This window comes from Rana temporaria, chromosome 3 (assembly GCF_905171775.1).
Source record: "Rana temporaria chromosome 3, aRanTem1.1, whole genome shotgun sequence".
NCBI lineage: Eukaryota > Metazoa > Chordata > Amphibia > Anura > Ranidae > Rana > Rana temporaria.
In genome coordinates, this window is record NC_053491.1 from 116,531,139 (window position 1) to 116,557,765 (window position 26,627).

General features: G+C 39.4%; 1 protein-coding gene across 3 annotated transcripts in view; it reads right to left on the reverse strand.

The window, feature by feature from the left end:
- PLXNA4 (plexin A4) overlaps positions 1–26,627 on the reverse strand; it is a 910,139-nt gene that overhangs the window by 166,033 nt on the left and 717,479 nt on the right. For all 3 annotated transcript variants that reach the window (XM_040343305.1, XM_040343306.1, XM_040343307.1), the window contains 3 exons: positions 21,163–21,363; positions 10,940–11,036; positions 7,005–7,195 (listed from right to left, as the gene is read on the reverse strand). In XM_040343305.1, coding sequence (XP_040199239.1) covers positions 7,005–7,195; positions 10,940–11,036; positions 21,163–21,363 — 489 coding nt within the window. The remainder of the gene's footprint in view (positions 1–7,004; positions 7,196–10,939; positions 11,037–21,162; positions 21,364–26,627) is intronic.

Here is a 26,627-nt window from a genome sequence, read left to right on the forward strand (position 1 = left end):
CTCAAGGGGTTCACTCAACAAAATGAGTTGGGGGGAAGTGTGTAGTTACAGGTAATCATGAACTGGTGGGAATGTAATAGCAGCCAGACAGCAGAGAGTGGTAACAGGCATAGGTGACAGGTTTGTTGTTATCAAGGAGGTGGTACTCACTAGTGGTTGGTTCCCCAGGGGCAATTGGGCTTGAACCTGCAGGGCGGAGACCCCAAGTACTTAGCCACATGGTACAGGAGAGGTGAAGGATTTAATTAAGTGCACGCATGAGGTCCGCGCTTGGTGCACAGCAGGACCCTATTTTGTCATTGGGGGTGAGGTGGCAGAGGAAAGGTGGACTGGTGGAGAGGAACACAGGCTTTATGATATTCCCCTTTAGATGCTACATTCTGGAAGCCAAGGTATGCAGCGATACAGGACAAAGAGTTCTACAGAAGGGACCTGTATGTTGCTACATATTTGAACAAGGTGTATGGCTCATTTCTACTTTCGACATTAGTGAGTGTGTGCATGAGAAAGATACCCCCCTACATGCAGAGTAGGTCCTGTCCACAAACCATTTCAGATACAGGGTAGAAATGGTTGTCTCCTTATTTCTCCCACCACAAGGGTCCTTTAATCCACAAAAAACTTTCCTTTCCTTTTTATTATTATAAAAACATCTGAGGTTAAAGAAGTAGAAAATCTTTCCTCTATAAATCAATAGCAGATTAGCTGCAATAATCTAATTATGTGAACAATACAAGGGCCCTGAAAAAAGTTAGAAAATGTAACATTACTGTAATTTTGACTTCTATAGTTCTTTTATTTGTATGCAGACTGCCCCAGATAAGGTCCACATGTAATACCGAGCCTCTATGACCACAAGAACTTAAATGTAATGAATACAAGGGGCATGCTAGGGAGAAAAGAACTAGATGATGCTGGACATCCTCCATCCAGGAAATTATTTGCTCTCTGTCTAATTTGCTTTTCGAAGCTTACAGTGAAATCAGAATAAGCTATTTCAGAACAGGAGACAAGGCTGTACAACTGTCCAAGACTGAAGGTCAGGCTGGAGTTGAGCTTTGCCACTTTGCTCTTTGGTAAATAACTCCCTTAACATCACTATCTTAGAGACAAAAGCTCAAAAGTGTAATAACCCAAGTTTAAATTGAGTTCTGTGCAATCACTCTTTAAATGTCTCTTCAAAGTACTGTTTAATTAAGAGACATTTCCATGCTAATGTCTTGCTGGCTTGCCGATAATCTGGCATGTAAGTTAGAGTTTAATAATTAATGGGAGAAGAGAAGGCTTATCCAATATTATATATTATTCAATAAACTAATTTGATTCATACCTCATTAATCTGAATAGGATTTTAGTTACATTAAACATTTCATAAAACACACTAAATATCCCTATTTCATCCTGTTGTGGGCAATTTTTCACGCATTTGCCAGACATTATGTGAAATATAATTAATGGAGACTTATTACATCAAATCAATGTTAATACAGAAATGAATTGGCATTCTTTTCCTAATTTTCAAATTGACAGTTTAGCCGCCACCTCTTTGCTGAAAATTCCCAGTACAAAGAAATCAGCTTTCTCCTAACAGTATACAGACCCATGGGGTCGGTGCTGAAAAGTGGTTTTACATCAGATATCCTGGTGTATTCTTCATTAAGCTGACAAAGCATCATTTTGATTATTAGTAAAGGCTTTTAAAGTATCATTAGTGAAACATTTTTTTTTCCTCTACTGAAGTGCGGAAAGCAAAAGAACAGGCAGCGTGAAATGTATTCCGATCAGTGTAAGAGTGACTGATCCACTGTAGGTTCAAGTTAATGAGGACATGCGTAAATCAGGCTGTTATTACACTGAAGGTGTATCAACGGGACTGTTTGTTAACCAAGGTATGGTGTTAGTTGGGACGCAACATCCAAAATGGCAAAAAAATAAATGTGTTTGTTGAGTTTATATATACTGTGTATATATATATATATATATATATTTATATATAGATATATACAGTATATATATATATATATATATATATATATATATATATATATATATATATATGTATGTATATATTGGAAAGCACTCACCGCCTAAACTGCTGGGTTACCACCAGCCACTAAATTTTCGTAAAAATCCTAAAACTCAAAGCACTACCGCTTGCAGCTTGTAAAAACATTCAGGAAAACTCCAAATATGTTAACTCTATTAAAATAAAACAAAATACTGCTGCTCCACATAGTGCAAATCAACAGATTAAACAAGTATCTAAGTACACATGTAAAGTCCGCACTTGACTATATTGACAGTCAGAAATCAATGCTGTATGAAGACGGGTAATGCCTGTCTCAATAACAGAAACCCAAGATAATTGGATATTTTTTGCCTTCCTCTGGATCAACTGTGGGTGAAGAATTGTGTATATGGGATTGTATTTTTTTTTTGGTTGAACTAGATGGACTTGTGTCTTTTTTCAAGCTGACCAACTATGTAACTTTATAATTAAGCAACTGCAGCATCCCAACATTGGACAGCCTGCTCATAATACCATGCATCCTTATGCACAATCAGACCACTATTCCATCGCAATTCTATTTTATTGTCATTGTTTAGCTGTATGTATCAGCCATGGGTAAAATGAATGAGGCAAATCAAGGCTTATGTTTGGTAAATATAGGCTTTTAGCCTTGTGCCTTTATATGAAAAACTAAAGCTCTTCTGGAAGAATAATGTGTATTGTATTGGAAACTAAAACATGCAAAAAGCTTCATCTGAAATAAAGCACAGCAAGGCTTTAACCCAACTAAGTCAACAGTGGATATTATATCCAGACTGAAATTACTGTGTATCTGCAATGCAAATCAGTGTCATTTTCTTTTGTCTTGAGCACAGACGTTTTCTTCCAAGCTGTGTAGTTTCTCATTTCATATGGCCACTGCTCAACATGTAAAGTCAATGCTATATACAAATAAATTACAATTATTACAGGAAATGGGAAAAATTGCAGTCTAAGTGTGTAAGCCTGTACTTTAATTGAGAAGTGAATTACAGTTCAGACACAACAGTGTATGAAATATCCAGAGTAGGCGGCTACCAGCAAAGTCTGCAGAGGTGCTTTTACATGGGAATAAATATACTGGATCATAACAAGCTGTCAGGCTTTACACCCTCTGCTAACAGCAGCATAATGCCAAAGCTTTGCTTGTCATCCGCAGGAACTGTTTTGCATCAGAACAATTTTATAGTCCTCTAATTTTCAGAGTGCCAGCATCAACACAGCCAACGGAAAAGAACCTTAGCCGATTAGATTTCCTCCTCCTATTTATTTGCTGTGTGTACTCAGTATTTCTTTTAGAGAGAGTCTAATACATTTTCCTGAATTCCTGTTAGCTAGATCTCTACGCCAACAAATAATACTCTAATAGCACACTGAGGATGTATAAAGGACCGGCATTTATTGGAAGAAACAGATAATGTGGTGAATTATAACATTATATATCTGTGATATAGAAATTAAAGTTGTAAACATCATAAAGTCCACAAAAAAGTCCAATTTAAATCTGTGTATTTGTGATATGGTGCTCCTTTACATAAAGTTCAACTCCACAACTGATAAACCCTGCTAAGTCCATGTACACGCTTGTGTAAAACGACATTATGTTTTAGTGTGGCTTTTCAATGCACTTGTACTTGTATTGTGTATTACAGCACACAGATGCACATTTTGAACGTGAAGACTTGAAATACCATTCATTTATATATATGCCTAAAAGCCTCTGCAGAAAAATACAGCAGGGTTTTTAAACCTACTGAGCTGCAACACAGCACAATAACAAATTACCTGGAAGGCTGTATGACACTTAAAGTGTCATTAAACTCACATCATTATAAACTATCAATACATGATGTTCATACTCAGTCACTATGGGATAAGTTTTCTGTATTTTGCAAGCAACCTGGTTGATCCTGCTGTTCTCTATTCTACCCTCCTGTCCATGTCCCCACTTCAGCTGGGGATTCTGCAGAGCAGCTGTCGACAGCTAATGCACATGCTCAGTTTCCAATGTGTTTCTATGCTGATCACATCTGAGCAGCCCAAGTGACTATAGAGTCATGCATGAGGGGCCGGCATATACCGGGTGATAAATGACAGACCACTCCCTAATTCCTTCTTTACACCCACAAATCAGCTAAACACAATTGATAAAGGCTTCAACTCCCTCTTATTCTAAGCACATACACACAATTGACACAGGTTGGAGGGGTGTGACACAACCTGTGATTGGCAGAAATCCACTCACACCGTGACATTGGCAAAAAATAATAAAGATTTTATTTTGATTGTATATTTGTATGACAATTTGAAACAATTTGTTGACAATAATTACTTATTTTTTACTACGTATTCCAAGGGCTGTGACCAGCAGCAGAGGACTGGAAGCTCCTCTCACCCATGTTTCCCTGCAGTTAGGTCAAGGTCAATATGGGTCAAGTTACAGCACTATATTGATTAGAAAAAAGTACTTTGATTTTTAATTACCATATTTATCGGTGTATAACACATGCTGGCGTATAACACGCACCCCAATTTTAAGAGGGGAGTTTAAGGGAAAAAAAAATTCTCAGCACCCATCCAGTACACATCCCCCCATCCATTATACACCCCCCCCATTCATTATATAGCCCCCCTCCATTATTATACATACCCCCATACAGTACACAGCCCCCCCATACATTATACATCCCCCTCCAGTACACAGCCCCCCCTATACATTATATATCGCCCCTCCATTATGCATTCCCCCATCCAGTACACAGCCCCCCCCATACATTATACATCCCCCCATCCAGTATACAGCTCCCCTCCATTATACATCCCCCCATACAGTATACAGCCCCCCTCCATTATACATCCCCCCATCCAGTACATAGCCCCACCATACATTATACATCCCCCTCCAGTACACAGCCCCCCCATACATTATACATCCCCCCTCCATTATACATCCCCCCATCCAGTACACAGCCCCCCCCCATACATTATACATCCCCCATACATTATACATCCCCCCATACATTATACAGCCCCCCTCCCCAGTATACAGCCCCCATCCATTATACATCCCCCCCCCCATCCAGTACACAGCCACCCATCCAGTACACAACCCCCATCCATTATACATCCTCCCTCCCCAGTATACAGCCCTCATCCATTATACATCTCCCATCCAGTACACAGCCCCCATATACATTATAAATTCCCCACTCCCCAGTATACAGCCCCCATCCATTATACATCCCCCATCCAGTACACAGCCCCCCCCATACATTATACATTCCCCCCTCCCCAGTATACAGCCCCCATCCATTATACATCCCCCATCCAGTACACAGCCCCCCCCATACATTATACATTCCCCCCTCCCCAGTATACAGCCCCCATCCATTATACATCTCCCATCCAGTACACAGCCCCCCCCTGCACCCCCAAGAGACCCCCTGGGACAGTGCTGCCAGCATTCTCTACAGTTAAGTAAAAAAAATCACTGTCAGCCCCTTCCACACTGCTCCTCCTGTGTCTCCTATTGCAAAACGAAGCTTCTATTTACCTCAATAGCTCAGTTTTTTTTCACTGACCTGGTCACATGACTTCTCTCCTCTGATGGGCTGGAAAAACATGATATCGATGTATAACGCCCATGCACTGTTTACCCTCTGTTTTCAGAGGAAAAAAGTGCGCGTTATACGCAGATAAATACGGTACCGTATTTATCGGCATATAACACACACTTTTTCCCCCTTAAAATCAAGGGAAAATCGTGGGAGGGAACGTGCGCCGCCGAAATAGACAGAGCCGAGTGTACTGTGTACTTGGCTCCGCTCGCAGTCATGCCTCCCGCCATTGGACCGGTGTTATGTCCATCATAGGAGCTGGGCCAAGAGGCGTGACTGCGAGACGAGCTGAGAGAAGCCAAGTACACAGGACCTCCGGCTCCGTGTATCTCGGCAGCACTCGTTCCCTCAATGCTGCAGATTGACACTGGGTGGGGGCAAGGCTGCAGATGGATGTCAAGGCAGCAAGGCTGCAGATGGATGGCAAGGCTGCAGATGGATGGGCAAGGCTGCAGATGGATGGGCAAGGCTGCTGATGGACACTGATAAGGCTGCATTGATGGGCATTTAAAATGTATGTTCTTTCTTTAAACTTCCCTGTTAAAATGAGGGTGCGTGTTATACGCCGGCGTGTGTTATACGCCGATAAATACAGTAATAAAATAATTACAGCGCCATCATTTATATACAGAAACAGAAGGGATAATGTAAATTAAAAAGTGTGCCCATGACTGGAGACTGAATGACTGATATTATGCCAACATAGGGTTTATTTACTAAATGCAAATAGGCTGTTCATTTTACAAGGGAATTTGCATTTTGCAATGACATGTTCCCTTAACTTAGTGAATGAGTTGAAGCTCTGCTGAATTCCATCATCCAATCATGTGCAAGCAAAAATGTATATTATTAACTTTTCCCTTGCACATGATTGGGTATTCTTTGCAAAGCAAATTTTTACCACATTTACTAATCTCTGGGGAAACTATGCTAAAAAAGTTCTGCTGGAGTCTGAAAAACCCATAGGGGCAAAATATTTAGCAAGTATGTTAAATGTGCATGAGAGAAATAACAGACCAATAAAATTTCTCAGTGTCTTTGATGGACTTTGATGGTGTGCATTTTGTCATGTGCAGGCCAAAACCATTTATGGTCTTGTAACAACAACATGGGGTCTAACATTCATCATGATATGGATCATGGGTTCTAGATATGTAATACTGTAGATTAAACTATAGACCTACTGAACTATTTTTTTACAAATACATTGTATTTTGGATAACCATATATTATATATATATATATATATATATATATATATATATATATATATATATATATATATATATATATATATATATGTCGAATTTTGTGTCAAACTGGTTCTGTATACTCACTTGTGTTATTCTTGGATTTGCACACTTAGCATGGGTTCCTGATAGCTCAAGCCAAGGGTTTTCTGCAGGTAAGCAATGCTGCTTCAGTGTACATTTGCCTTCTCCAGCACACCAACCACATTCAAAATCGGGATCAGCCTTCAAGCACAGGCCACAGCTTGGTCTCTTGGCACCGCATTTGTACAGGTGAACTGTAAATGACACATCGAAAGTACAGTAAGCTTGTATAGTAACAGAATGTACTCTTTGCATGCTGTGCACTGTGAATTGAATATTTTATCACAGTAAATACATTGCACAAAATAATTAAAACTGTTATAGCAGAAATCTCAAGTGAACCTCTACTCTGCGCTGTGCTGTTACATAAAAATACTTTGAGCTCAAAAGGCATCACACACTATAGAATATTCTACATTCAGCAGAATTATACACAATCATTTTCTTTCCTTTATTATGAAATTGAGAATTCTGATGATGAATGGATATATTAAATTAGAATAAATAAGTCACAAATCATTTATAAGGTTGCATTTGGAATATGGAGTATAAAAGTGACATAAGAGCTTTGGCAAAAGTTCAAAGACAAAGAACAAAATAACAAAAGAGATAGGGAGTTTTACTTTTAGGGCTCATTCTCACATACTTCAATACCCTGTGTGTAAGCAGCACTTCAGAAGGATTTACCCCCTTCCTAACCAAGCCATTTTTTGCGATAGGGCATGGCGTCGTTTTAACTGACAATTACGCGGACGTGCAACGTTATACCCAAACAAAATTGACATCCTTTTTTCTCACAAATAGAGCTTTCTTTTGGTGGTATTTGATCACCTCTGCAGTCTTTGGGCCAGATTCAGATACATTGGTGTATCTATCCGCGGGGCGTAACGTATCTCAGATACGTTACGCCGCCGTAAATTAGGGCGCAAGTTCCATATTCAGAAAGAACTTGCGCCCTATGTTACGGTGGCGTAACGTATGTGGTCCGGCGTAAGCCCGCCTAATTCAAATGTGGATGATGTGGGTGTGTTTTATATAAATTTAATGTGACCCCACGTATTTGACATTTTTTACGAACGGCGCATGCTCGAAATTACGCCGCAAATCGTCATTGCTTTCGACGTGAACGTAAATTACGCCCAGCCCTATTCGCGAACGACTTACGCAAACGACGTACAATTTTCAAAATTCGACGCGGGAAAGACGTCCATACTTAACATAGGATACGCCTTAATTAGCAGGGGTAACTTTACGCCGGAAAAAAGCCTAAAGTAAACGACGTAAAAAAATGCACTGGGCGGACGTACGTTTCTGAATCGGCGTAACTACCTAATTTGCATATTCCTTGCGGAAATATACGGAAGCGCCACCTAGCGGCCAGCGTAAATATGCAGCCTAAGATACGACGGTGTAAGACACTTATGAATCAGTCGCATAGATACGACCCCGCAACTCAGAGTTACGACGGTGTATCCGGAGATACGCCGTCGTAACTCCGTTGTGAATCCGGGCCTTTATTTTTTGTGCTATAAAGAATAAAGAAATGCAAAAAAAAAGAGAGAATTTTGAAAATATATATATATATATATATATATATATATATATATATATATATATATTTTTTTTTTTACTTTTTGCTTTAATAAATATCCCCCAAAAAATATAAAAAAAATGAATTTCTGCCTCAGTTTAGGCCAAAATGTATTCTTCTACATATTTTTGGTAAAAAAAATAAGCGTATTTTGATTGGTTTGTGCAAAAGTTATCGCGTCTACAAAATAGGGGATAGATTTACAATACCCCACTTTTAAGTACACAATGGGGTTTATTTACTATTGCTGGAGAGTGCAAAACCAGGCTCACTTCTGCATAGAAACCAATGGGCTTCTAACCCCAGCTTGTTCAATCAAGCCTAGTAATAAAACCTGGAAGCTCATTGGTTTCTATGCAGAAGTGAGCCTGATTTTGCACTCTCTAGTGATAGTAAATAAACCCCATTGTGTACTTAAAAGTGGGGTATGCCTGTAAATCTATCCCCAATTTTGTAGAAGTGGTTAAAGAGGACCTCTAGACTCCTTCAGAAAAAAAAATGAAAGTCAGCAGCTACAAAGACTTACCTGTCCAGGATTTCTAGCGGTTTCTTTATCCAAGTCGATTTTTTAGTGCTGCTGCCGCCATTTTAGGTGAGGGAAACCGGCAGTGAACCCTTGCGGTTTCACATCTGGTTCCCTACTGGGCATACACTGCACCGGTTCCCTACTGCGCCGGGCCATTGTGAATGGTCGGGTGGTTGGGGAAGGGGGAACGGACTGAACTTTCGGATGAGTTTGCCGTTGCAAAGCCATCCGGAAGTGGTAGCAGGTACCTTTTAAAACAAGGTACCCGCTCCCCCTTCCTACCCTAAAGGTGACAATTGTGGCAGCGGAGAGGGGGAGGAAGCAGATAAGCGTAGCTTTCCCTTTTGAGTGGAGCTCTGCTTTAATGCAGATCATTTCCTCTACATCGCTTTCCCTTTAAAGTTGAAGTCCATGCTAGAACTAAAATCCCTGCATCTATATATACCAACATTCTAACACTAACCTATCTAGCCCTGTAAATAAAAAATCAGTATACATACCTTTTCTGCAGGCGATCCAAGCCCAATCTCCAGCGGCGGAAGCTCTGCAGAGAACACGGTCGACAATGGCTGTAAAATGAATGAGGAGTGACGTCACCCATAGACTTACTATGGGGCTTTTGTTGTCGGACATGTCCTCTGCACCCACCTCCACAGCAAAGCCACAGATGACAGCTCAGCGTGGGATTGGGTTGAATCGCCTCTAGCGTTAGAATGTTGGTGTCTATAGATGCAGGGATTTTAGTTTTAGCATGGACTTCCACTTTAAGCACTTCCTACTAGAAAAACAACATTATTATGGGCATTTTGGGCCAGTTCACACCGCAAAGTTGCACTCTGGATACGTTCTGAATGAGTTCACGCCACATGCAGTTCCAGTGCATTTTTGCTGTGTTCCAGTACATTTCTGTGCAGAAAAAAATGCAGCATGTTTTATTTTTATTTCTCTGCAGCAGATACTGACTGGAACTGACTGCACCAGTGTGAACTAGAGTCATTGGAATACATGAAAAGCACTATGCATGCATTTTTCATGCAGAAAAAAATGCACTGGACTGCATTAGGTGTGACCTAGCACTTTTTCAATGCTTCAGAAATGCATATAAAACACATTTTAAATGCTATAGGCGAGTTATTGAGCGTTTCTTTATTCTTCATAATTAACACATGTGTGAATGAGCCCTTAGAAAGGATTAAAAAGTTTAGTTTGGAAAAAAATATATTAGAGATGACATGTATATGATGAAATCATTATATATAAATATATACAGGGTTAAAATAAAGATGCAATGAATACACCTGTTATGCCAAGGAGTATATGGATAAAAGACAATTTTACAGTAAGTTTATGGATTTTTTTACTGCGATTACGTTTTGCAATGCCCAAGCATATGAAGATGTAATGGAAAAATCTGTATAATAATTTAAAAGCAGATCACTAGATGCTGTGTTTAAAAAAAAAATAGATACTAAAAATGTAAATAAAAAAATGGAATTCCTGTGTGGGGGTGTGGAAGGATTTTTACCACCATTGATACAAAATACAATTTCTCAGGGGGTTATTTAGTCTTCTTCTGGAAGAAAACTGCTAGAGATTTTTTGAAAGCCAGACATACGTGTCTTTTTTTCAGCCTATTTAACTCCGTAACTATGAAGTCACAGAAAATAAATTATATGGAAATGTGTGACTATGAAGTGATTCCATTTCAATAAGAGTTATACAAAATGAGTACTGAAAAGGTTAGGCCTTTGAGCCCTAGCAATAGATAAATGATGTTGCCATGGAAACTGTTTTGTCGCCCAAGCCGAAGTTCCACTTTACCTTTGTTCAGAGCCGGATTGTCAATGCTGAAATCCCCGTTCCATACCACAGTCAGTTCCACTGGGAGGCTGTCAATCTCCATCCCTTCATAGTTATACTTAAGAGAAAAGACAAGACTATTTAGAATTGAGAGGTTCTTGAGAAGTATTTCATTTTTCATTAAAGTTTTTATGTTTTAGAAGAGCGATGATTATTATGAATGTCTCTTTTGGCCAGATGTGACAACTTTCTTGCACATGTTATAAAGACTGATATTTTGGGCTAAATTGCACAATTTACACAAGCAAACGATAAAGCAAATATTTATTTAGAAAATGACACAGAGCATACTAAATATTCAATAGAACAAATCAAATTTGTGAAATTCTCTTTATATAAATTCATATTCCAATATTGCCTATTTACAAAGGGCCCACCACTGATATACTGTATATCCCATAATAGATGCCCTTTGTCACCAAAGTCAATAAGAATTTATAGTGTCTGAGATATTAAAGCGGAGCTCCACCCTAAGGTGGAACTCCCGCTCATCGGAAACCTCCCCCCCTCCGGTGTCACATTGGACACCTTTCAGGGGGGAGGGGGGTGCAGATACCTGTCTAAAGATAGGTATTTGCACCCACTTCTGGCCACGCAGTCTTGGGCAGACTGTGGGCATGACGTCACCTCCCATCCCGCCCCCCCCCCCATTATGTTCTGGGAACACTCGGCTCCCAGTACACAGCGGGAGCCAATTGGCAGGTGTAGCGCGACTCGCACAAGCGCTGTAGGGAACCGGGCAGTGAAGCCGGAGCGCTTCACTTCCTGGTTCCCTCACCAAGGATGGCAGGGGGGCAGCAGAGTGACGAGCGATCGCTTGTCCTCTGCTGCGGACGGCGCTGGACTCCAGGACAGGTAAGTGTCCTAATATTAAAAGTCAGCAGCTGCAGTATTTGTAGCTACTGGCTTTTAATATTTTTTTTTCAGTGGACATCCGCTTTAATACTCCACACATAAAGTGACCCTATCACCACAGGGTCACCTAACAAAATAGGTCACCTGTAAAATAAATGCTCTTATAGTTATCTTTCTGATGGCTTATGTATTAAAAAGTCATTACATTACTGCTTCCCAGCAGCCATTGGGAGAAACCACAGCAGCTGGAGAGGTAACAAGTATTCTACAGACCCAGAACTATAGAATACTTGCAGTGATTGGGGAGCAGAGAAGCTGAAACCTTTCAATACAACTTTAATTTATAATGAATTGCCATCATGCCATTTTAAATAATTCTTCCTGTAGTGAATGACTAGTAATTGTTTATTCACATCGTTTACACTTGTAACCTTGGTACAAGTGTACAAGGGTACAAGGGTCACTTTAAAGGGGAGTTCCAGACAATATTTATGTTTATTAAAAGTCAGAGCTACAAAAAGTGTAGCTGCTGGCTTTTAATAAACAGACACTTACCTGCTCCAGCGTTCCAGCGACGCGCCGGCCGGGGCTCCGCTCCTCTCCCCCCCTCCCCGGCCGGCGTCTTCATTGTCACTGTGGGCACCCGGCCGTGACAGCTTTCGGCTTCACGGCCGGGCACCCACTGCGCATGCGCGAGCGGCACTGCGCATGCGCGCGCGGCCTGGCGCTGCGCTGTTTGATTGGACAGGCGATCACCTAGGACCTGTCACGTGTCCTAGGCGATCGCCTACAGGGAGGGGCTGCCAAAAGGCGATTAAGCCCCTTCTCCTGAAGCCCCCACTCCCCCCCCAAAAAAATTACATGCCAAATGTGGCATGTAAGGGGGTGAGGAGTGGGATAAGCGGAAGTTCCATTTTTGGGTGGAACTACGCTTTAAGCATTTCTCCATGTAAACTATTTTTTCTAGATGCAGCTATGAAAGTTAAAATCTTGCATGGAGCTCCAGACCGAAGGGGATTGACGGTTATTTTGTATTTCTTCCATTTGCAAATAATCGCTCCAAAAGTTGTCTCGTTCTCACCAAGCTTCTTGCTGATGGTCTTGTAGCCCATTCCAGCCTTGTGCAGGTCTACAATCTTGCCTCTGATATCTTTTGACAGCCCTTTGGTTTTGCCCATGATTGTGATGTTTAAATGGAAGAAAAAGATTTTGTGGACGGGTGTCTTTTATACCTTGAGTTGTCGTTAGGAGTACTTTCTTAAATTGACAGGACTAATCTGTGTACCACATGAGCACATACTTTAGCCATTCTGTGGGAGCCAGAATTATTGTTGGATGGTAGGGGATCAAATACTTATTTTACTCACTGAACTGCAATTCAATTTATAATATTTGTATCATTTTTTTCTGGATTTTTGGTTGGTATTTTGTCTCTATCATATAAAATACATCCATGATAAAAATGATGGACCCTTCTTTTATTTGTAAGTGGGCAAACTTACAAAATCTGCAGGGGATCAAATAATTATTTCCCCCACTGTAGCTGTGATGCTTTTACAACCTTGACAGCAGTCACAGACATTTGGCCGAAATAACCTATTTAAAGTGAAGGTAGACCTGGAGTTTTAAATCTCAGTAAACTCGACAATGTGAAGGAATACACAGTGAGAGCCATACACCCTCCAACCCAGAGAGACTGTCACATCCACAAGAGAACAATTCTGTCTCTGGTTCTAGACTTTTTTTTTTAGTACCTTAGTGTTGAACATACCTAAAATATTTATTACATAAAGCTCACTCTGTAAATCTGTGAAGAATGTGACGCTTTAGATATTATGAATCATACAGGACGTGTACCAGAAGAGCCTGAAGCCTCGTACACACGACCGAGGAACTCGACGGGTGAAACACATCGTTTTCCTCGTCGAGTTCCTTGTTAGGCTGTCGAGGAACTCAACAAGGCAAGTTTCTCCATTCCCGTCGAGGAAAAAGAAGACATGCAAGTTTCTTGCTGGTTTTTGCAGAGAAACTCGGTCGTGTGTACGAGGCCTGACATTGGTGAATTTGAGACTCAGTATAGCCTGAGAACTGGTGTTTACTTTTTCAAAAGATTCTCTGGCTGCTACTCTAAAGACAACATGCTAAACCCAAAGCATAACAGATGAGAATAATATCTAGAGGAATAATTTAATAAATGTGTTTTTCTCCCCTGCCTGCTTTTTGCTTTAAGGGCATACTACTCGCCTGGTAGATAAATTTGGAAAATATTGGCTTTAGAGTGAAAGCCTTTAAAAATAAATTATACCTAATACAATTGCTGGCCTACATGGGAACAAGAGAAACTCATGTTCGTCTAATGACAAGGAAAGCGCACACCAGTCTTGCCGGAGGGCTGCCATTATCTGCTGCTGTGTTGTTTAGTTCAGTCATTGCAAAGCCATGAAGCCATATCTGCCCTGAAGAAAGTGAACATTTCAACCCAATAGACACACACAGGCTATTTAAAGCTCCTTTGTAAAATGTCAAAAGGATGCTCCAGAATGGCACATAAGGGAGAATATTGTAGACATGACACAAAATAATTTCACTTTTGGAACTTGAAATACACTGGAAATGTAGCACAGCAAGTAACTAATTCTGCCCAGTTCTGAGCTAAGCTAAACCTGACTAAATAATGGAGCAAGTCTTCTAACCTCTACTCATGGACCTAATTAAAGGCATGGAACAAAGGGATTGCTGTGCAATAACTTAGAATTTTCAGTCAAATATAAGATTTCTTTGTATTGGGAACACTGATTTCTAATTAAAGTGGATCTAACATCAAAAACTAACTTTATTTCTGCCTGCTTTTAGGCTATTCAAAAATCAGCAGGCAAATACTTATCTGTCGCCTGAAGAGCTCTCCTGAGAGAAGCAGAGTTGCTGATTGGCTACCTCTGCCCTACGGGTATTGTGGACTGAAGTTTCTGTCTTTAGGTCCATATTAACGTGAGATACTGCACACCAAAGCCCTTAAGGCATAAGAAGTAATTGTCCTTTAGTTTATAATGAATTGTCCTACTCCATTTTAAATAATTTATCCTGTAGTGAATAACCAGTAACTGTCTATTACAGAAGCCTGTACATTGCTCACTTGTTTGTCTTTTTCCAGTGGTGTTTAATACAGCTATTAACAGCATCCAATCATAATTTAGTATTCCGAATCTTAGGCCTCGTACACACGACCGAGGAACTCGTCGTAAATGAAACATAGTTTTCCTCAGCGAGTTCCTTGTCAGGCTTGTCGAGAATCTTGACAAGCTTTCTTTGCGTACAGACTGTCAAGACAAAATCACGTCGTTCTCAAACGCGGTGACGTACAACACGTACGACGGCACTATAAAGGGGAAGTTCGAATCCACTGGCACAACCCTTGGGGCTGCTTTTGCTAATCTCATGTTACTGTGTGTTAAGTAAAAGTTTGGTAAGAGACGATTCGCGCTTTTCAGTCTGTTATAGCGTGACAAATGTGCTATCTCCATTACGAACGCTACTTTTACTGAAGGTGCGCTCCCGTCTCATACTTTATTCTGAGCATGAGCATACACACGAACGTGTTTCTCATCGTAAACCAGCCCGACGAGAAACACGACGAGGAAATTGAGACTCCCGACGAGGAAAAAGAGAACTTTCTTTCTCTTTTTTTCTCGTCGAGTTCCACGACAGTTTTCTCTACGAAAAACATACACGCAACCATTTTCCTCGGCAAAAAAGCTCTGCCACCAAGTTTCTTGATGGATTCTGTCGAGGAAAACGGTCGTGTGTACAAGGCCTCAGAATAGTTATTGCCCGTACACACGATCGGCAATTCCAACAGCAAAAGTCTGATGTGAGCTTTTGAATGGAAATTCCGACCATGTGTATGCTCCATCAGACTTTTGCTGTCTAAATTTACGCCACCAAAAGATTGAGAGCTGGCTCTCAAATTTTCAGACGGAAAAAAATCATATCGGAAAATCAGATCATCTGTAGCAATTCCGATGCGCAAAATTCTGACGCATGTTTGGAAACAAATTGACGCATGCTCGGAAGTATTGAACTTAATTTCCTCGACTCATCTTAGTGTTGTAAGTCACCGCGTTATTGACGGACAAAGGTTCAGAGAACTTTTGTGTGACCGTGTGCATGCACTTGAGCGTAATTCCGTCAGAAAATCCTATCATGTGTACGTGGCATAAGAGTAATAAAACATTATTGCTTATTGGTTGTAATAGATTATTTTGCGTATTGCGCTTATTCATACATGTACAGACCTCTATGCTATTAGCCGCAAGACACTAGTACTGTCCTAATATGATTGTTCTTTGTTTTAAAACTAATAGTCTTTTAGGGTTATAACATACTGCTATATTATACTTCCATTCAAAAATCTGGTGCCAGCCTTAGCTCAAATTCATTGCTCATTAACAAAGTTTGCTAAATCTTCTAGCTGTGAAAATGCACGCATTACAGCTGAACTCCAGCCTTCCCTTTAGCATTGCACAGTTTTACAGTCTACTGTCTTGTACTGAAATTGCCGACTTAGATTTCATTGCACAATGTGAGGTTCTCACAGTGAGCGTTAGAAGCTGCAGCAAGTCAGATAAAGCCCACCTTACTTCCTGGCTAGAAGGCATTCAGCATAATCTGACTATTTCTTCCCCAACTTGACTGTCCCTGGCTCGCCCATTTCATTCATTGGATTCATTGGATTATAGTTCTTTGAGGCTCACATGTAGGGTTACTCCTCCAGACTGAAAACTGTACATCAAATGATTTTGATATTTGTGCAACTCTCCCCATGAGCCGGCCCACTGCTTGCATCAGGGCTGAGGACTCTTGACATGAGTACTGAGGAAGGATTCTCCTATGCTTACAGGAAATTATGTACAGCGCCCTAACAACCCTCCCATCTTCCATAATCTGCCTGCATTGCATAGATAGACACAAAGGCTCAGTAGGTGGGATTTACAAAAACTGGAGCACACAGAATCTGTTGCAGCTGTGCATAGTAACCTAAGGCCTTGTTCACACTTGTACGATTTGAGATGCGATTTGAGATGTCAAATCGCATCTCAAATCGGCGGCATTTGCTGGCAATTGTCGGCAATGGCACCGTCCTAATCGGTGCGACGCCGCATCTGTGGCGCTGCACCGAATACAAAAAGTAGTTCCTGTACTACTTTTTGCGATTTCGGGAGGCGATTTACATTGACATCTGTGCAGAAACCTGCACAGATGTCTCTGGAATCGTGGCCGAAATCGGGACTGCCAGCAGGAGTGAAATCGTGCGAGTTCAGCTGAACTCGCACGGCTTCACTCCCGCAGCCCAGTGTGAACCTGGGCTGAAACTTAGAATCCGATTAGTTACTATGCACCGTTGCACCAGATTCCATGTTTTCCAGTTTTCATAAATCCCCCCAGTGATGTCATTACTGGGTCTGAAATTAGAAATCTAATGAGAAGGGAAAAAAATCATTAGTATGCTAATAATGGAGGGAGGAAACAGGAAAGGTAAAATATAAGTAGATTGAACTCCAGCTTTATGCTGGACAACAGAGAAAACAGAAATAATGATTTAAAAGTGTGTTGCTATAGCTAGTATTATTTATTGCACAAATACTGTGAGTTGAAAAAAGTGTGCAGTGACTACTTGGCTGTGTTGGTTTAGAAGGGAGCCATACGTAACCTGCTCACAGTCTGAATTCTTGTCTTTAATGCTCACTGAGGCTAACACGGGGAATCTGCCGCCAGCTGCCTCTTTATATTAGCAAATTATTCATGTAACAAAAGGCACTTTTCAGGAGGTACAGCTGTTCAAGATGTTCAGGCAGAACCTCCAGGATAGAATTCAGTACAGAGAAAACAGCACACAGGTTGCATTTGGGTGGAATCCAAACTAAAAATCTACCTAAGGACCTGCATACATACCACTGGGAGATAAAGGGCAAGATATTTATTCCTTCAGGCCGTATGTTGCACTATCATATCTTTGTAACATATTGTACTAAATCTGAGCTGGAAGGAATTAAAAGCAAATCAGCTCATAATGTTCAGAGCAGCCTTGCTTGTTCTGTATATAAAACAGGCAAGGTTCTTGAGACTTTTATCCTAGGCCACCCCAAGTGCTTCTTATGGGCCCAGAGGGGCAAAAGTTAATAAGACCATTTCCACTGCAATAATGTGACAGCTGCAATTCCTCATTAATACTCAGGTGTTATTTGTGTCATTTTGTGCAGCACAGAAAAGTTTCTGCAACAGAAAAAGTTTGTATACCTAAATTTAACAGCTAATAGTTCTTATTTGACTGAGTAATAATCCTGTCACATTTAAACTTGTATATCTAATACACATGAAATCCAATTATCATAAATTGTGTGCACGGCCAGATGTCTAACAGTAAAAACCAGTGCCCTGTTGAACTTTATTGTTAGGATTTTTCCAGAATAATAGCAAAGCCATTTTACCCTTTCAGCTTGTGGTTCACCTGCCTATCATGACACTTTAAGAATATCCCATATAAACCATAAAAAGTTAATAAGTCTGTATCTTAAAATGTGGCCACTATAGGCACTGTAAGTAAGTAAGTGATAATGTCCTACAAATAGTTGTATTTCTACTTAATTTGTTATCTGTGTGAATCTTAACAACAATGTCAGTTTAAACAATATTGAATATAATCACAATAAAAGTGACAGACTGTCTAAGACAGTGGTCCTCAACTCCTGTCCTCAGGACCCACTAACAGGCCAGATTTTAAGTATTACCATGTGGAGATGCAGACTAGAATACTGCAATTACTGAGCAGCAAATTATATCACCTGTGATGTTTTTCAGTTATCTTGCAAACCTGGCCTGTTAGTGGGTCCTGAGGACAGGGGTTGAGAACCACTGGTCTAAGACAACCCACTCCAATAGGAAAATAATGATTTGCTCTTGATCATACCTTTCTAATTACCTCACCTGACATATAGGCAAACTATTCTAACTGAGAAACCCAGAGAGATGGTTAGAAGAATGTTTTCTACCCAATGAAATTAGTAATCTAGAGGGTATTAAACTAGGGTAGCACTGCCCTGTCTGGTCTGGGAGTTGAATACTGGTCTGACATATATAAGAAACCATCTCACATATACATCCATTAAGGATGAGCTCAAGAATCATCCAAACACAAGTTTGGACCACACTTTGACTGTTCATGAATTCATCCTAATGTCAGACTCTTCCATTTGGCTGGAACTTAACAACATATACAGTATAGTAGCAGGATTTATGCCACTACTATATATGATAGCTTTCCATCTGTCAATGGTTGCTGAGGAAGTTAGCAACCAGTGACATCAACCGTCAAATTCAGTTACTGGCCAGTAAGCTCTACAAGATCTGGGAGAGTATGGGACCATGCCCCACGAAATGTCAATTAGTGTGAGTCAGCAATGGGATTTTTTTTGGCAGGTGTCATTCACTGTGATTGACAAAGGATGTACATTGTTGGATATTTTTTTTACAGGACTTGACAAAAATTGTGTGTTTTTATTATTGTGTACTTTTTGGGGGGAATGAGTACAAGTGTGTACTTCTTACTCATTCCTATGAGGGTAGGGGGTGATATCAGGGTGCCCCCCTATAGATGATAGATTTCAATAATAACACTGTCCACAGCCCCCCCTTCCCCACAACCACTGGACCAGGGTTGTGGGTAAAAGGTTATTTTCCCTCATCAACATGAGGGACAATTACTCCTCAATGCCTTTTATGGTTTAGGAGGGGTATGCACATTCATCGCCCTCTTTCCTGGCTTCCCAGGCTGCATGCTCGGATAACAGTCTGATATTGATTGGGGGGTCTATTTTTTTTTGTTTTGTTTTTTAAATGGGATTTCACCTTAAAAATTATACCTATGGATTTACTAAAGGCAAAACAACCATACATTTTTCAAATGCAGTTGAACTCATTTTCCACAGCGCTTGGAAAATGTGGTAAAGTTTCACTTTTGTAAACAATACCCAATCAGGTGCAAGTAAAAAAAAAACACAGGAGAGTCAGGACGCCCATTAACACACAGCTCCTTTCTCTATCTGCAACGTAGAGAGAGTCCTGACTCTCCTGTAGTCCAAGGGAGGGGGCGAGCACAACACTCCACACCAGAGAGAAAGCCTCACATTACTGTGTGGAGTTGCAGACAGAAAACCAGGAAGTGAGGATTTCTCAGAAGAAATAAGGACATTTAAAAGCAAAATCGAAGGACGAGGTAAGTGAAGGAGGACTGCACTAAAGAAAAGGAAGCTATTTAGGAAAAAAAATGTACCCTTTAAGTTTAGCTTATCCAAGCAAAAACTGCCTATGACTCCAGTGATGTAATAAAGAGCAATATCAAAGACTTTAGAATGCTATTATTATTTATATTACACATGAAATTGCTGTCCTATTATGCCCTGTGAATGACTAATCTAATCAACAAAATCATACAATATCTATGGTTGTCAAATTAATATTATAAGGGTACATCTTGAAGCACAACAGTATTCTTTTATCAATTTTCCATTGTTTTTCTTATTATTCATTCACACTCTGAAGTCAGATAAACAAACCAAACTGAAATGCAAGTGAAAGAAGACTGATTTTCTGTGTCTCTCCCAGGGTACCATGATCCCTCCACATTTCTTGTGTTACATCTAATTACACATTTACTTCTTATACAATTATTTTGCACTTTGCCATGTGTAGCACAATGAAAAAGTGATTACACAGTGGAGAAAATAGCCTTCAGCTGACATTTGAAATCAGAACAGAAAATTAAATAAAGGTCAACAAGAGATCTGATCATCATACCTTCTCTATTTTTTTCGATATCTAAAATTGCAGAATCTCAGCTTAGGGTATTTTACTGAAATCTTTCATGCTAAACACAACTTTTTACCATGGCAAAATAAATACTGCTCTGTATACAGTAAATTACTCTTTATTCTCCAAGCATTGAATACAAGAATATTTGAAAGGGGGAGGAATTGGGTGGGGATTGTCACGGTGCTACCCCTTTAGAATATTTGACTATTTGGGATGAGGTTCTAAATACTAAAAGTCTACCTTAGTCGTATACAATTCTACAATTTGTATACAACAGTATATGACCATATTCAAGTGATCTGGCTAATGGCATCACAGTAAGTATCAGACATTTTCATAACGTTGGTAACCAAATGGGTAGACACAAAAAAGAAAATAATGTAGCATGCGCTTCTGCCATCTTTGGAAGCCTCACTATTGATGCAAACATAATTAAGGGTTCTTTTATAGTACTGTGCACTTACAGAAGTGTTTTGGCATTGAACACTGGAACTGTTGAACCTTAGAGCTGGCACTCTTTGCTCATTGCCCTGGATATTCAGGATGCACTCATAGCCCTTTTGGCCTGATTGGGGCTGGGGTAAATTCTTTGCCTTTAATGTGATAGGTTTGACAACATCAACTGGAATCAGGATCTTTTCAGTATGTAGAAGCTGAGGGCATTCCTGCATAAGAAAAATAAATGTAACATTTAAGTATATTCAAATGTATATTGCACATATTTAAAATACAAAACATATTCAAAATGCAGCAATCACAACATAAACTCATAAGAATTATATTAGTACAAAGACTACCTCAAATTCACCTATATTGTCCCAACTCAAAAAAACGAAAACACTGTAATATCCATTGCATAGATAATATATAAATATACACAAACTAAGATATAGCTCAACAATTGTTTACTTTATTAACTCATATAAAACACTAGCAAAACATATGTATCCCTAGGGATCTGGATTATCCCCTATACTGCATATATAAAAGGACATATTATATAAAATAGTATTGACAAATATATATCATATAAAGTCCACATAATACATAAAATATATAACCTGTGTAAACCACTCCTCAAAAACACAATAACACTGGATGTGAAGAAATTAGAACCTTCTATATGTTTGTACAAGATCAATACATTTCATATGTTTATTAACAGCCCAGCCAAGTGCATGTCAGCCATTGTCTAATGCACAATATTGTGTTTGCATGCAAAAGCACAAACACCATGGAACAAGGTGTGCAGTTGTACTTTTCTGAGGCAAACAGGGAGATGGACTATTAAGTGTAATATTCTTGAATAAAATAAAAGAAGCAGCTGAATAAAAGTTGAATAAAAGAAGCAGCCTCCTAGCTGTAAAAGTAAATTGATGGTAACATTGGCTGTAGTTGATATAGCTGCACAATTCCAAAATTGGACAGGTTTACCAGGAAACAGCTTTCTGGGACTAAATGAGTGTCCACTGATGATAAAAAACTGTATACGAATTGTGTAAATAAATATTACCTTTATAAGCTGGTATATCACACAGGGGAGGGGGGAGGTAGCTACTTCTATCATTTTTTTTTTACTTTAATGCAGAGCATGCATTATGTAAAAAAAAAAAATTACCTTTACAGCCGCTTTAAAGCGGACCTTTCACCATCACTTTACCTTATTACATTTGTCTCCCTTCCATCTCAGCTTTACTAAATAACTTATATTGTACATAGTTTATTTATTTCTTCATCCTCCCACTTCTGTGTTTCTAGCTTCTTGCCAGGGGGCCAGCTGAGAAAATCAGGAAGTAACAGCTGGCTTCCAGTTTTTGTTGGATCCAAAATGGCATCATAGCAGCAGAGAAGCTAGGGGAAAATGATGGCTGTAAAGCCCTGAGCCCTGTACACACGATCGGACCTTTGTCCGACCAAATTCACATTGGAATTCCGACAGAATTCCATCGGAGGAAAAGAGAACATGTTCTCTATGTAAACTCCGATGGAATTCATCTGAATTTCTGATAGAATTACTCAGATGGGGCATACACACGGTCGGAATTTCCCATGGAAATTCCGAAAACTTCAGTGGACTACATTGACTAATAGGTATGTATTTTTTTAATTCTAATGTGATAACATATTTTGTAGTGCCTGAATTTCAATTTAGACATATGCCTAGGTGGAAGGTTCACTTTACAGTTCTAGCCACTGCTGATCAAGAAGCGTGAAGGAGAAAATTCCAAAATACTATAACATATGTGTTTAATTTATGCATTCAGATATGCACCTTAAGTTCCACTTTAAGCATGACCATTATATCTCCTTCTCAAGTTTCACATGTTTTGTGTATACACCATACAAAGTGAACTGCAGCACATCTGAACTTTGACTTGACAATCCTCATCGCTTTTTTCATTTTAGTGTTTGCAGATCTGTGAATATATGCTCAGTTTGGCATGGAAAACAATTATGCCCAGCAAAGTGAGAAGATAATTGGGTCTCTAAATGCAACAATTATAAAATTGTCACACATCTAACTGGACCATGCAGCCCTCTCTTACCTATACAGGATATAATTAAACTGTTTAAATGAAATGTGATATTGCAGCAGAACAGGTTTAAAACAAGCTAGCACTGCGACACAATAATGGAAAAGTGATAATCAGATGAATTCAGCATAGACCTAATTTAGAATTAATATTTTATTTTCATTTTCATACTAAAATATAACTAGGTTCCCTCAAAGTGAAAATCCAGCTGTTAATAAAGGAAAAAAAAAGTTTACCGCACATGCAAGGTAGTATGCTGAAATGATTTTAGCTAAATGTAATGAAAATTCCTACCTGCTTTTCTTCTAGAGATATTATAAACTTTTTCCTACATATTTTAGATATTGTTCATAAGCGGAGCCATGTGAGGGTCTAAAGGATAGCAACAACTAACATTTCTTTATATAGAACTTCAGAATTTATTAATGCAATTGCACCTAAAAAGTCCAATATAAGTTTGTACACTATAAGATTTTTCTTGCATTATTTGTATATTATCTATAATTATTTTCTTTCGAGTTTAGAGTTCAGTGCTTGATAATCTCTCTAGCAAACCACATTTATATCTTGATTCATGCATCCTGATTTCACTTGTTAAATTAATAAAAAAAACAGTTTTCTAATCACAACAATATGTACATTTTAGAGCTGTTGTTTGGCTACCAGAAGGTTTGACAGCCAAAAACGCAAGAAACCTCCAAAAAAAAAAGGTAAATCACCTTAAGTACAAGGCTGTAATGTTTTTTGAGAGCTAAAGCTATGGACTCTATATAGCATTATGAGATTAACCACAAAAAAAATGTATAGCAGATGTCAGAATACTCCTTAAAATATGTTAAAACATGTGTTTCTTTGGATGTTTCTGCATCTACAGTACATTAATTACTATAGTGAAGCAATATATTCCAGATATTCACATAATGGGCATCACAGTGAGTTTAATAGTGAAATATTAAGCTACTTATGTTGATGATTTTTTTTCTATATAAACAGATGAATTTTCAGGAGTCTGATTTTTACAACCTAAATCATGGGTGGGTTTTAAGGCGCCAGCCATTCTTTTGTTTCCAAAGATTTTTTTTTGGAAGGTCAACAGCAAGAACAATCACCGTATGACAGTCACAGAGAACAAATACAATTTTCATGATAAATAAAAATAAAAAAAAACATGTAATACTGGAGTCCTTATTCCAGGCATGGATAACCAGGACAAAGAATCACACAAGTGACAAAAATATATGAACACCGGAAAGGTTAGTACATGTAATATAATGCTGAAAGATTAGAAGTTTACAAGTTGGAATAACAAAATGGTCTTTCAAACATATAAAATGTCTAATCATACAAACGTAGAGATAACTGTGGTATATCCCAAAAATCATTTTTTTTTGTGATATGTATGAATCTTGTCATATAGAGTCTGATGTATACCAGACTTGAGACCAGGAAGCAGTTAGGAAACTCCAATTATAGGCTATTGCCCATTAAATGGAATTGAAAAGAGTGTTTAGTAATTTTTTGCACAGGGTAGGAATATCAGGTATAGAGGCAAATAAAAGGCATGGTTAAAGAGAAATTACAACCTGCTATTTTAGTTGATTTAGTGGCAGCCTGTTGAACAAAACTGTACACTACATTAGTATGCAAGTGTCAAACCAAAGCAACCATGTGAAAGGACAGCCATCCTATGCCCTTATCATTTGCAGCTATGCCTACAGTACTGGAGATCCAGCTACCATCAAGAATTGCAGCAAAGAGCTTCCTTTGGGATTACTCCTGGGTGGTGGCAGCAGATCCCACCTATAACCCCTACCTTCCTCCTCCTCTTTACCACCAGCACCCTAGTGCCCCAACTTGTATTTCTCCTCTGCCCCCTGCTGCCTGATGGCAATCCCTCTGGTGGAGGGTGGGAATGAATTTCTATGCAAAGTAATGGTGTCTGGCATATTAGCAGCACTGTAAAAAAATGGCTGCTATGTGCAGGAGTACATGACTTTTGTTGCTGATTTGTCTCACTGAAGTGCTGCCCCACTGGGAACTTTGGTGCATACCCATATGCACCAATGCCTGGTACTTAGGGGCGGACTGACCATTGAGCCATTTGGGCACTGCCCAACGGGGCCCCATCAGGGTTGCCAGGCTCAGTAAAACCAGGGACAGTATGCAAAAATCTATGTTTTTTTTAGATCTGTCCCTGATATGTCCGAAACCGACATGCCTTTTATGTGAAAATCCAGAGATTTTAGCTGCCCCGCCTCTGCACTGCCTCCTGGCGTGGTGGCCATCTGTAATCTTAGGGGCCCCATAATCTTCTATTGCCCGGGGGCCCCATGAGTTGTCAGTCTGCCCCTGCTGGTACTTGTATCATGGCTTATAAGCTGCAGGCAGAGGCTGCAGGCCACAGCAGTGTTGTCAGCAGCAGATATGTTAAAAAAGGCCCATACTGCAGAGAGCTTTCTATTTTCCGCATATTCAAGTGCTTGTGTATTGTTCATACCTTATACAGTTTCTAATAAATGAATGCCTAAAGTTTATATTTTGAATCTTTTACGAATACTTAGGTATACAGGGATGGAAGGGGGTTCAAGGAATGTGAGTTGTTGTTTTAAAGTGTTTTTGTGCACTTTGATTTGAACTTTATTAAACTTTTAAGAGTGTGGGACTGTTAACAAAAGCTCACTAACTATACTATCAAACTGTTGGTCTACTGTCCAGTTTGAAAGACGTTGAGGGCTTTAACTTGGTTTTTGTATAGGTCGATTCAGGTCCAATACTTTTGGATCATATCATATGTTGCATCCAAAAATACTTAACAAAAAAAATATTTTTTTGCAAGTTGCAAGGAATCTTTTTGGGGCTGCTGTTGCATTTAAGTCAGGCAATAATGTAACAAAAATAAATAAAATTGAGATGGTAGAAGACAATGTCGCTGGCCCTGTTCATGAGAACTGTACCACTCTGTATAGCCACATACAGCTTACAGCCACTTCCCAAGCAGGACATTTAAATAATTTGTGCTTTTTATAAGATTAACCTAAAAGTTACATAAAAAAGAGGATCCTCTCCCCACTATATGGTATTTAAAACAATTTCATTTTTTTGCATTTGGTACATTTCCTCTATGCCAGTTCTAAGCTCCCTATGCATTTTTTTTTAATCCCTTGCTTTGAAAATGGCCAGAATTGTTTTTCAAGATTCATCTCCTATAGACTTTACTGGGGTTCAAATTTAAATTCCCAATTTTCAGACTTTACTATGGGTTTAACATACACCTCATGAACTGAACCCAGACACACTGGCTCACCCATATTGTTGCACAGACAGTTTTACAGGCGGTGCTTGGGATAAGCAGAGCACATACAGAAAATGCATGCACACAATTCAAGGAAATTACA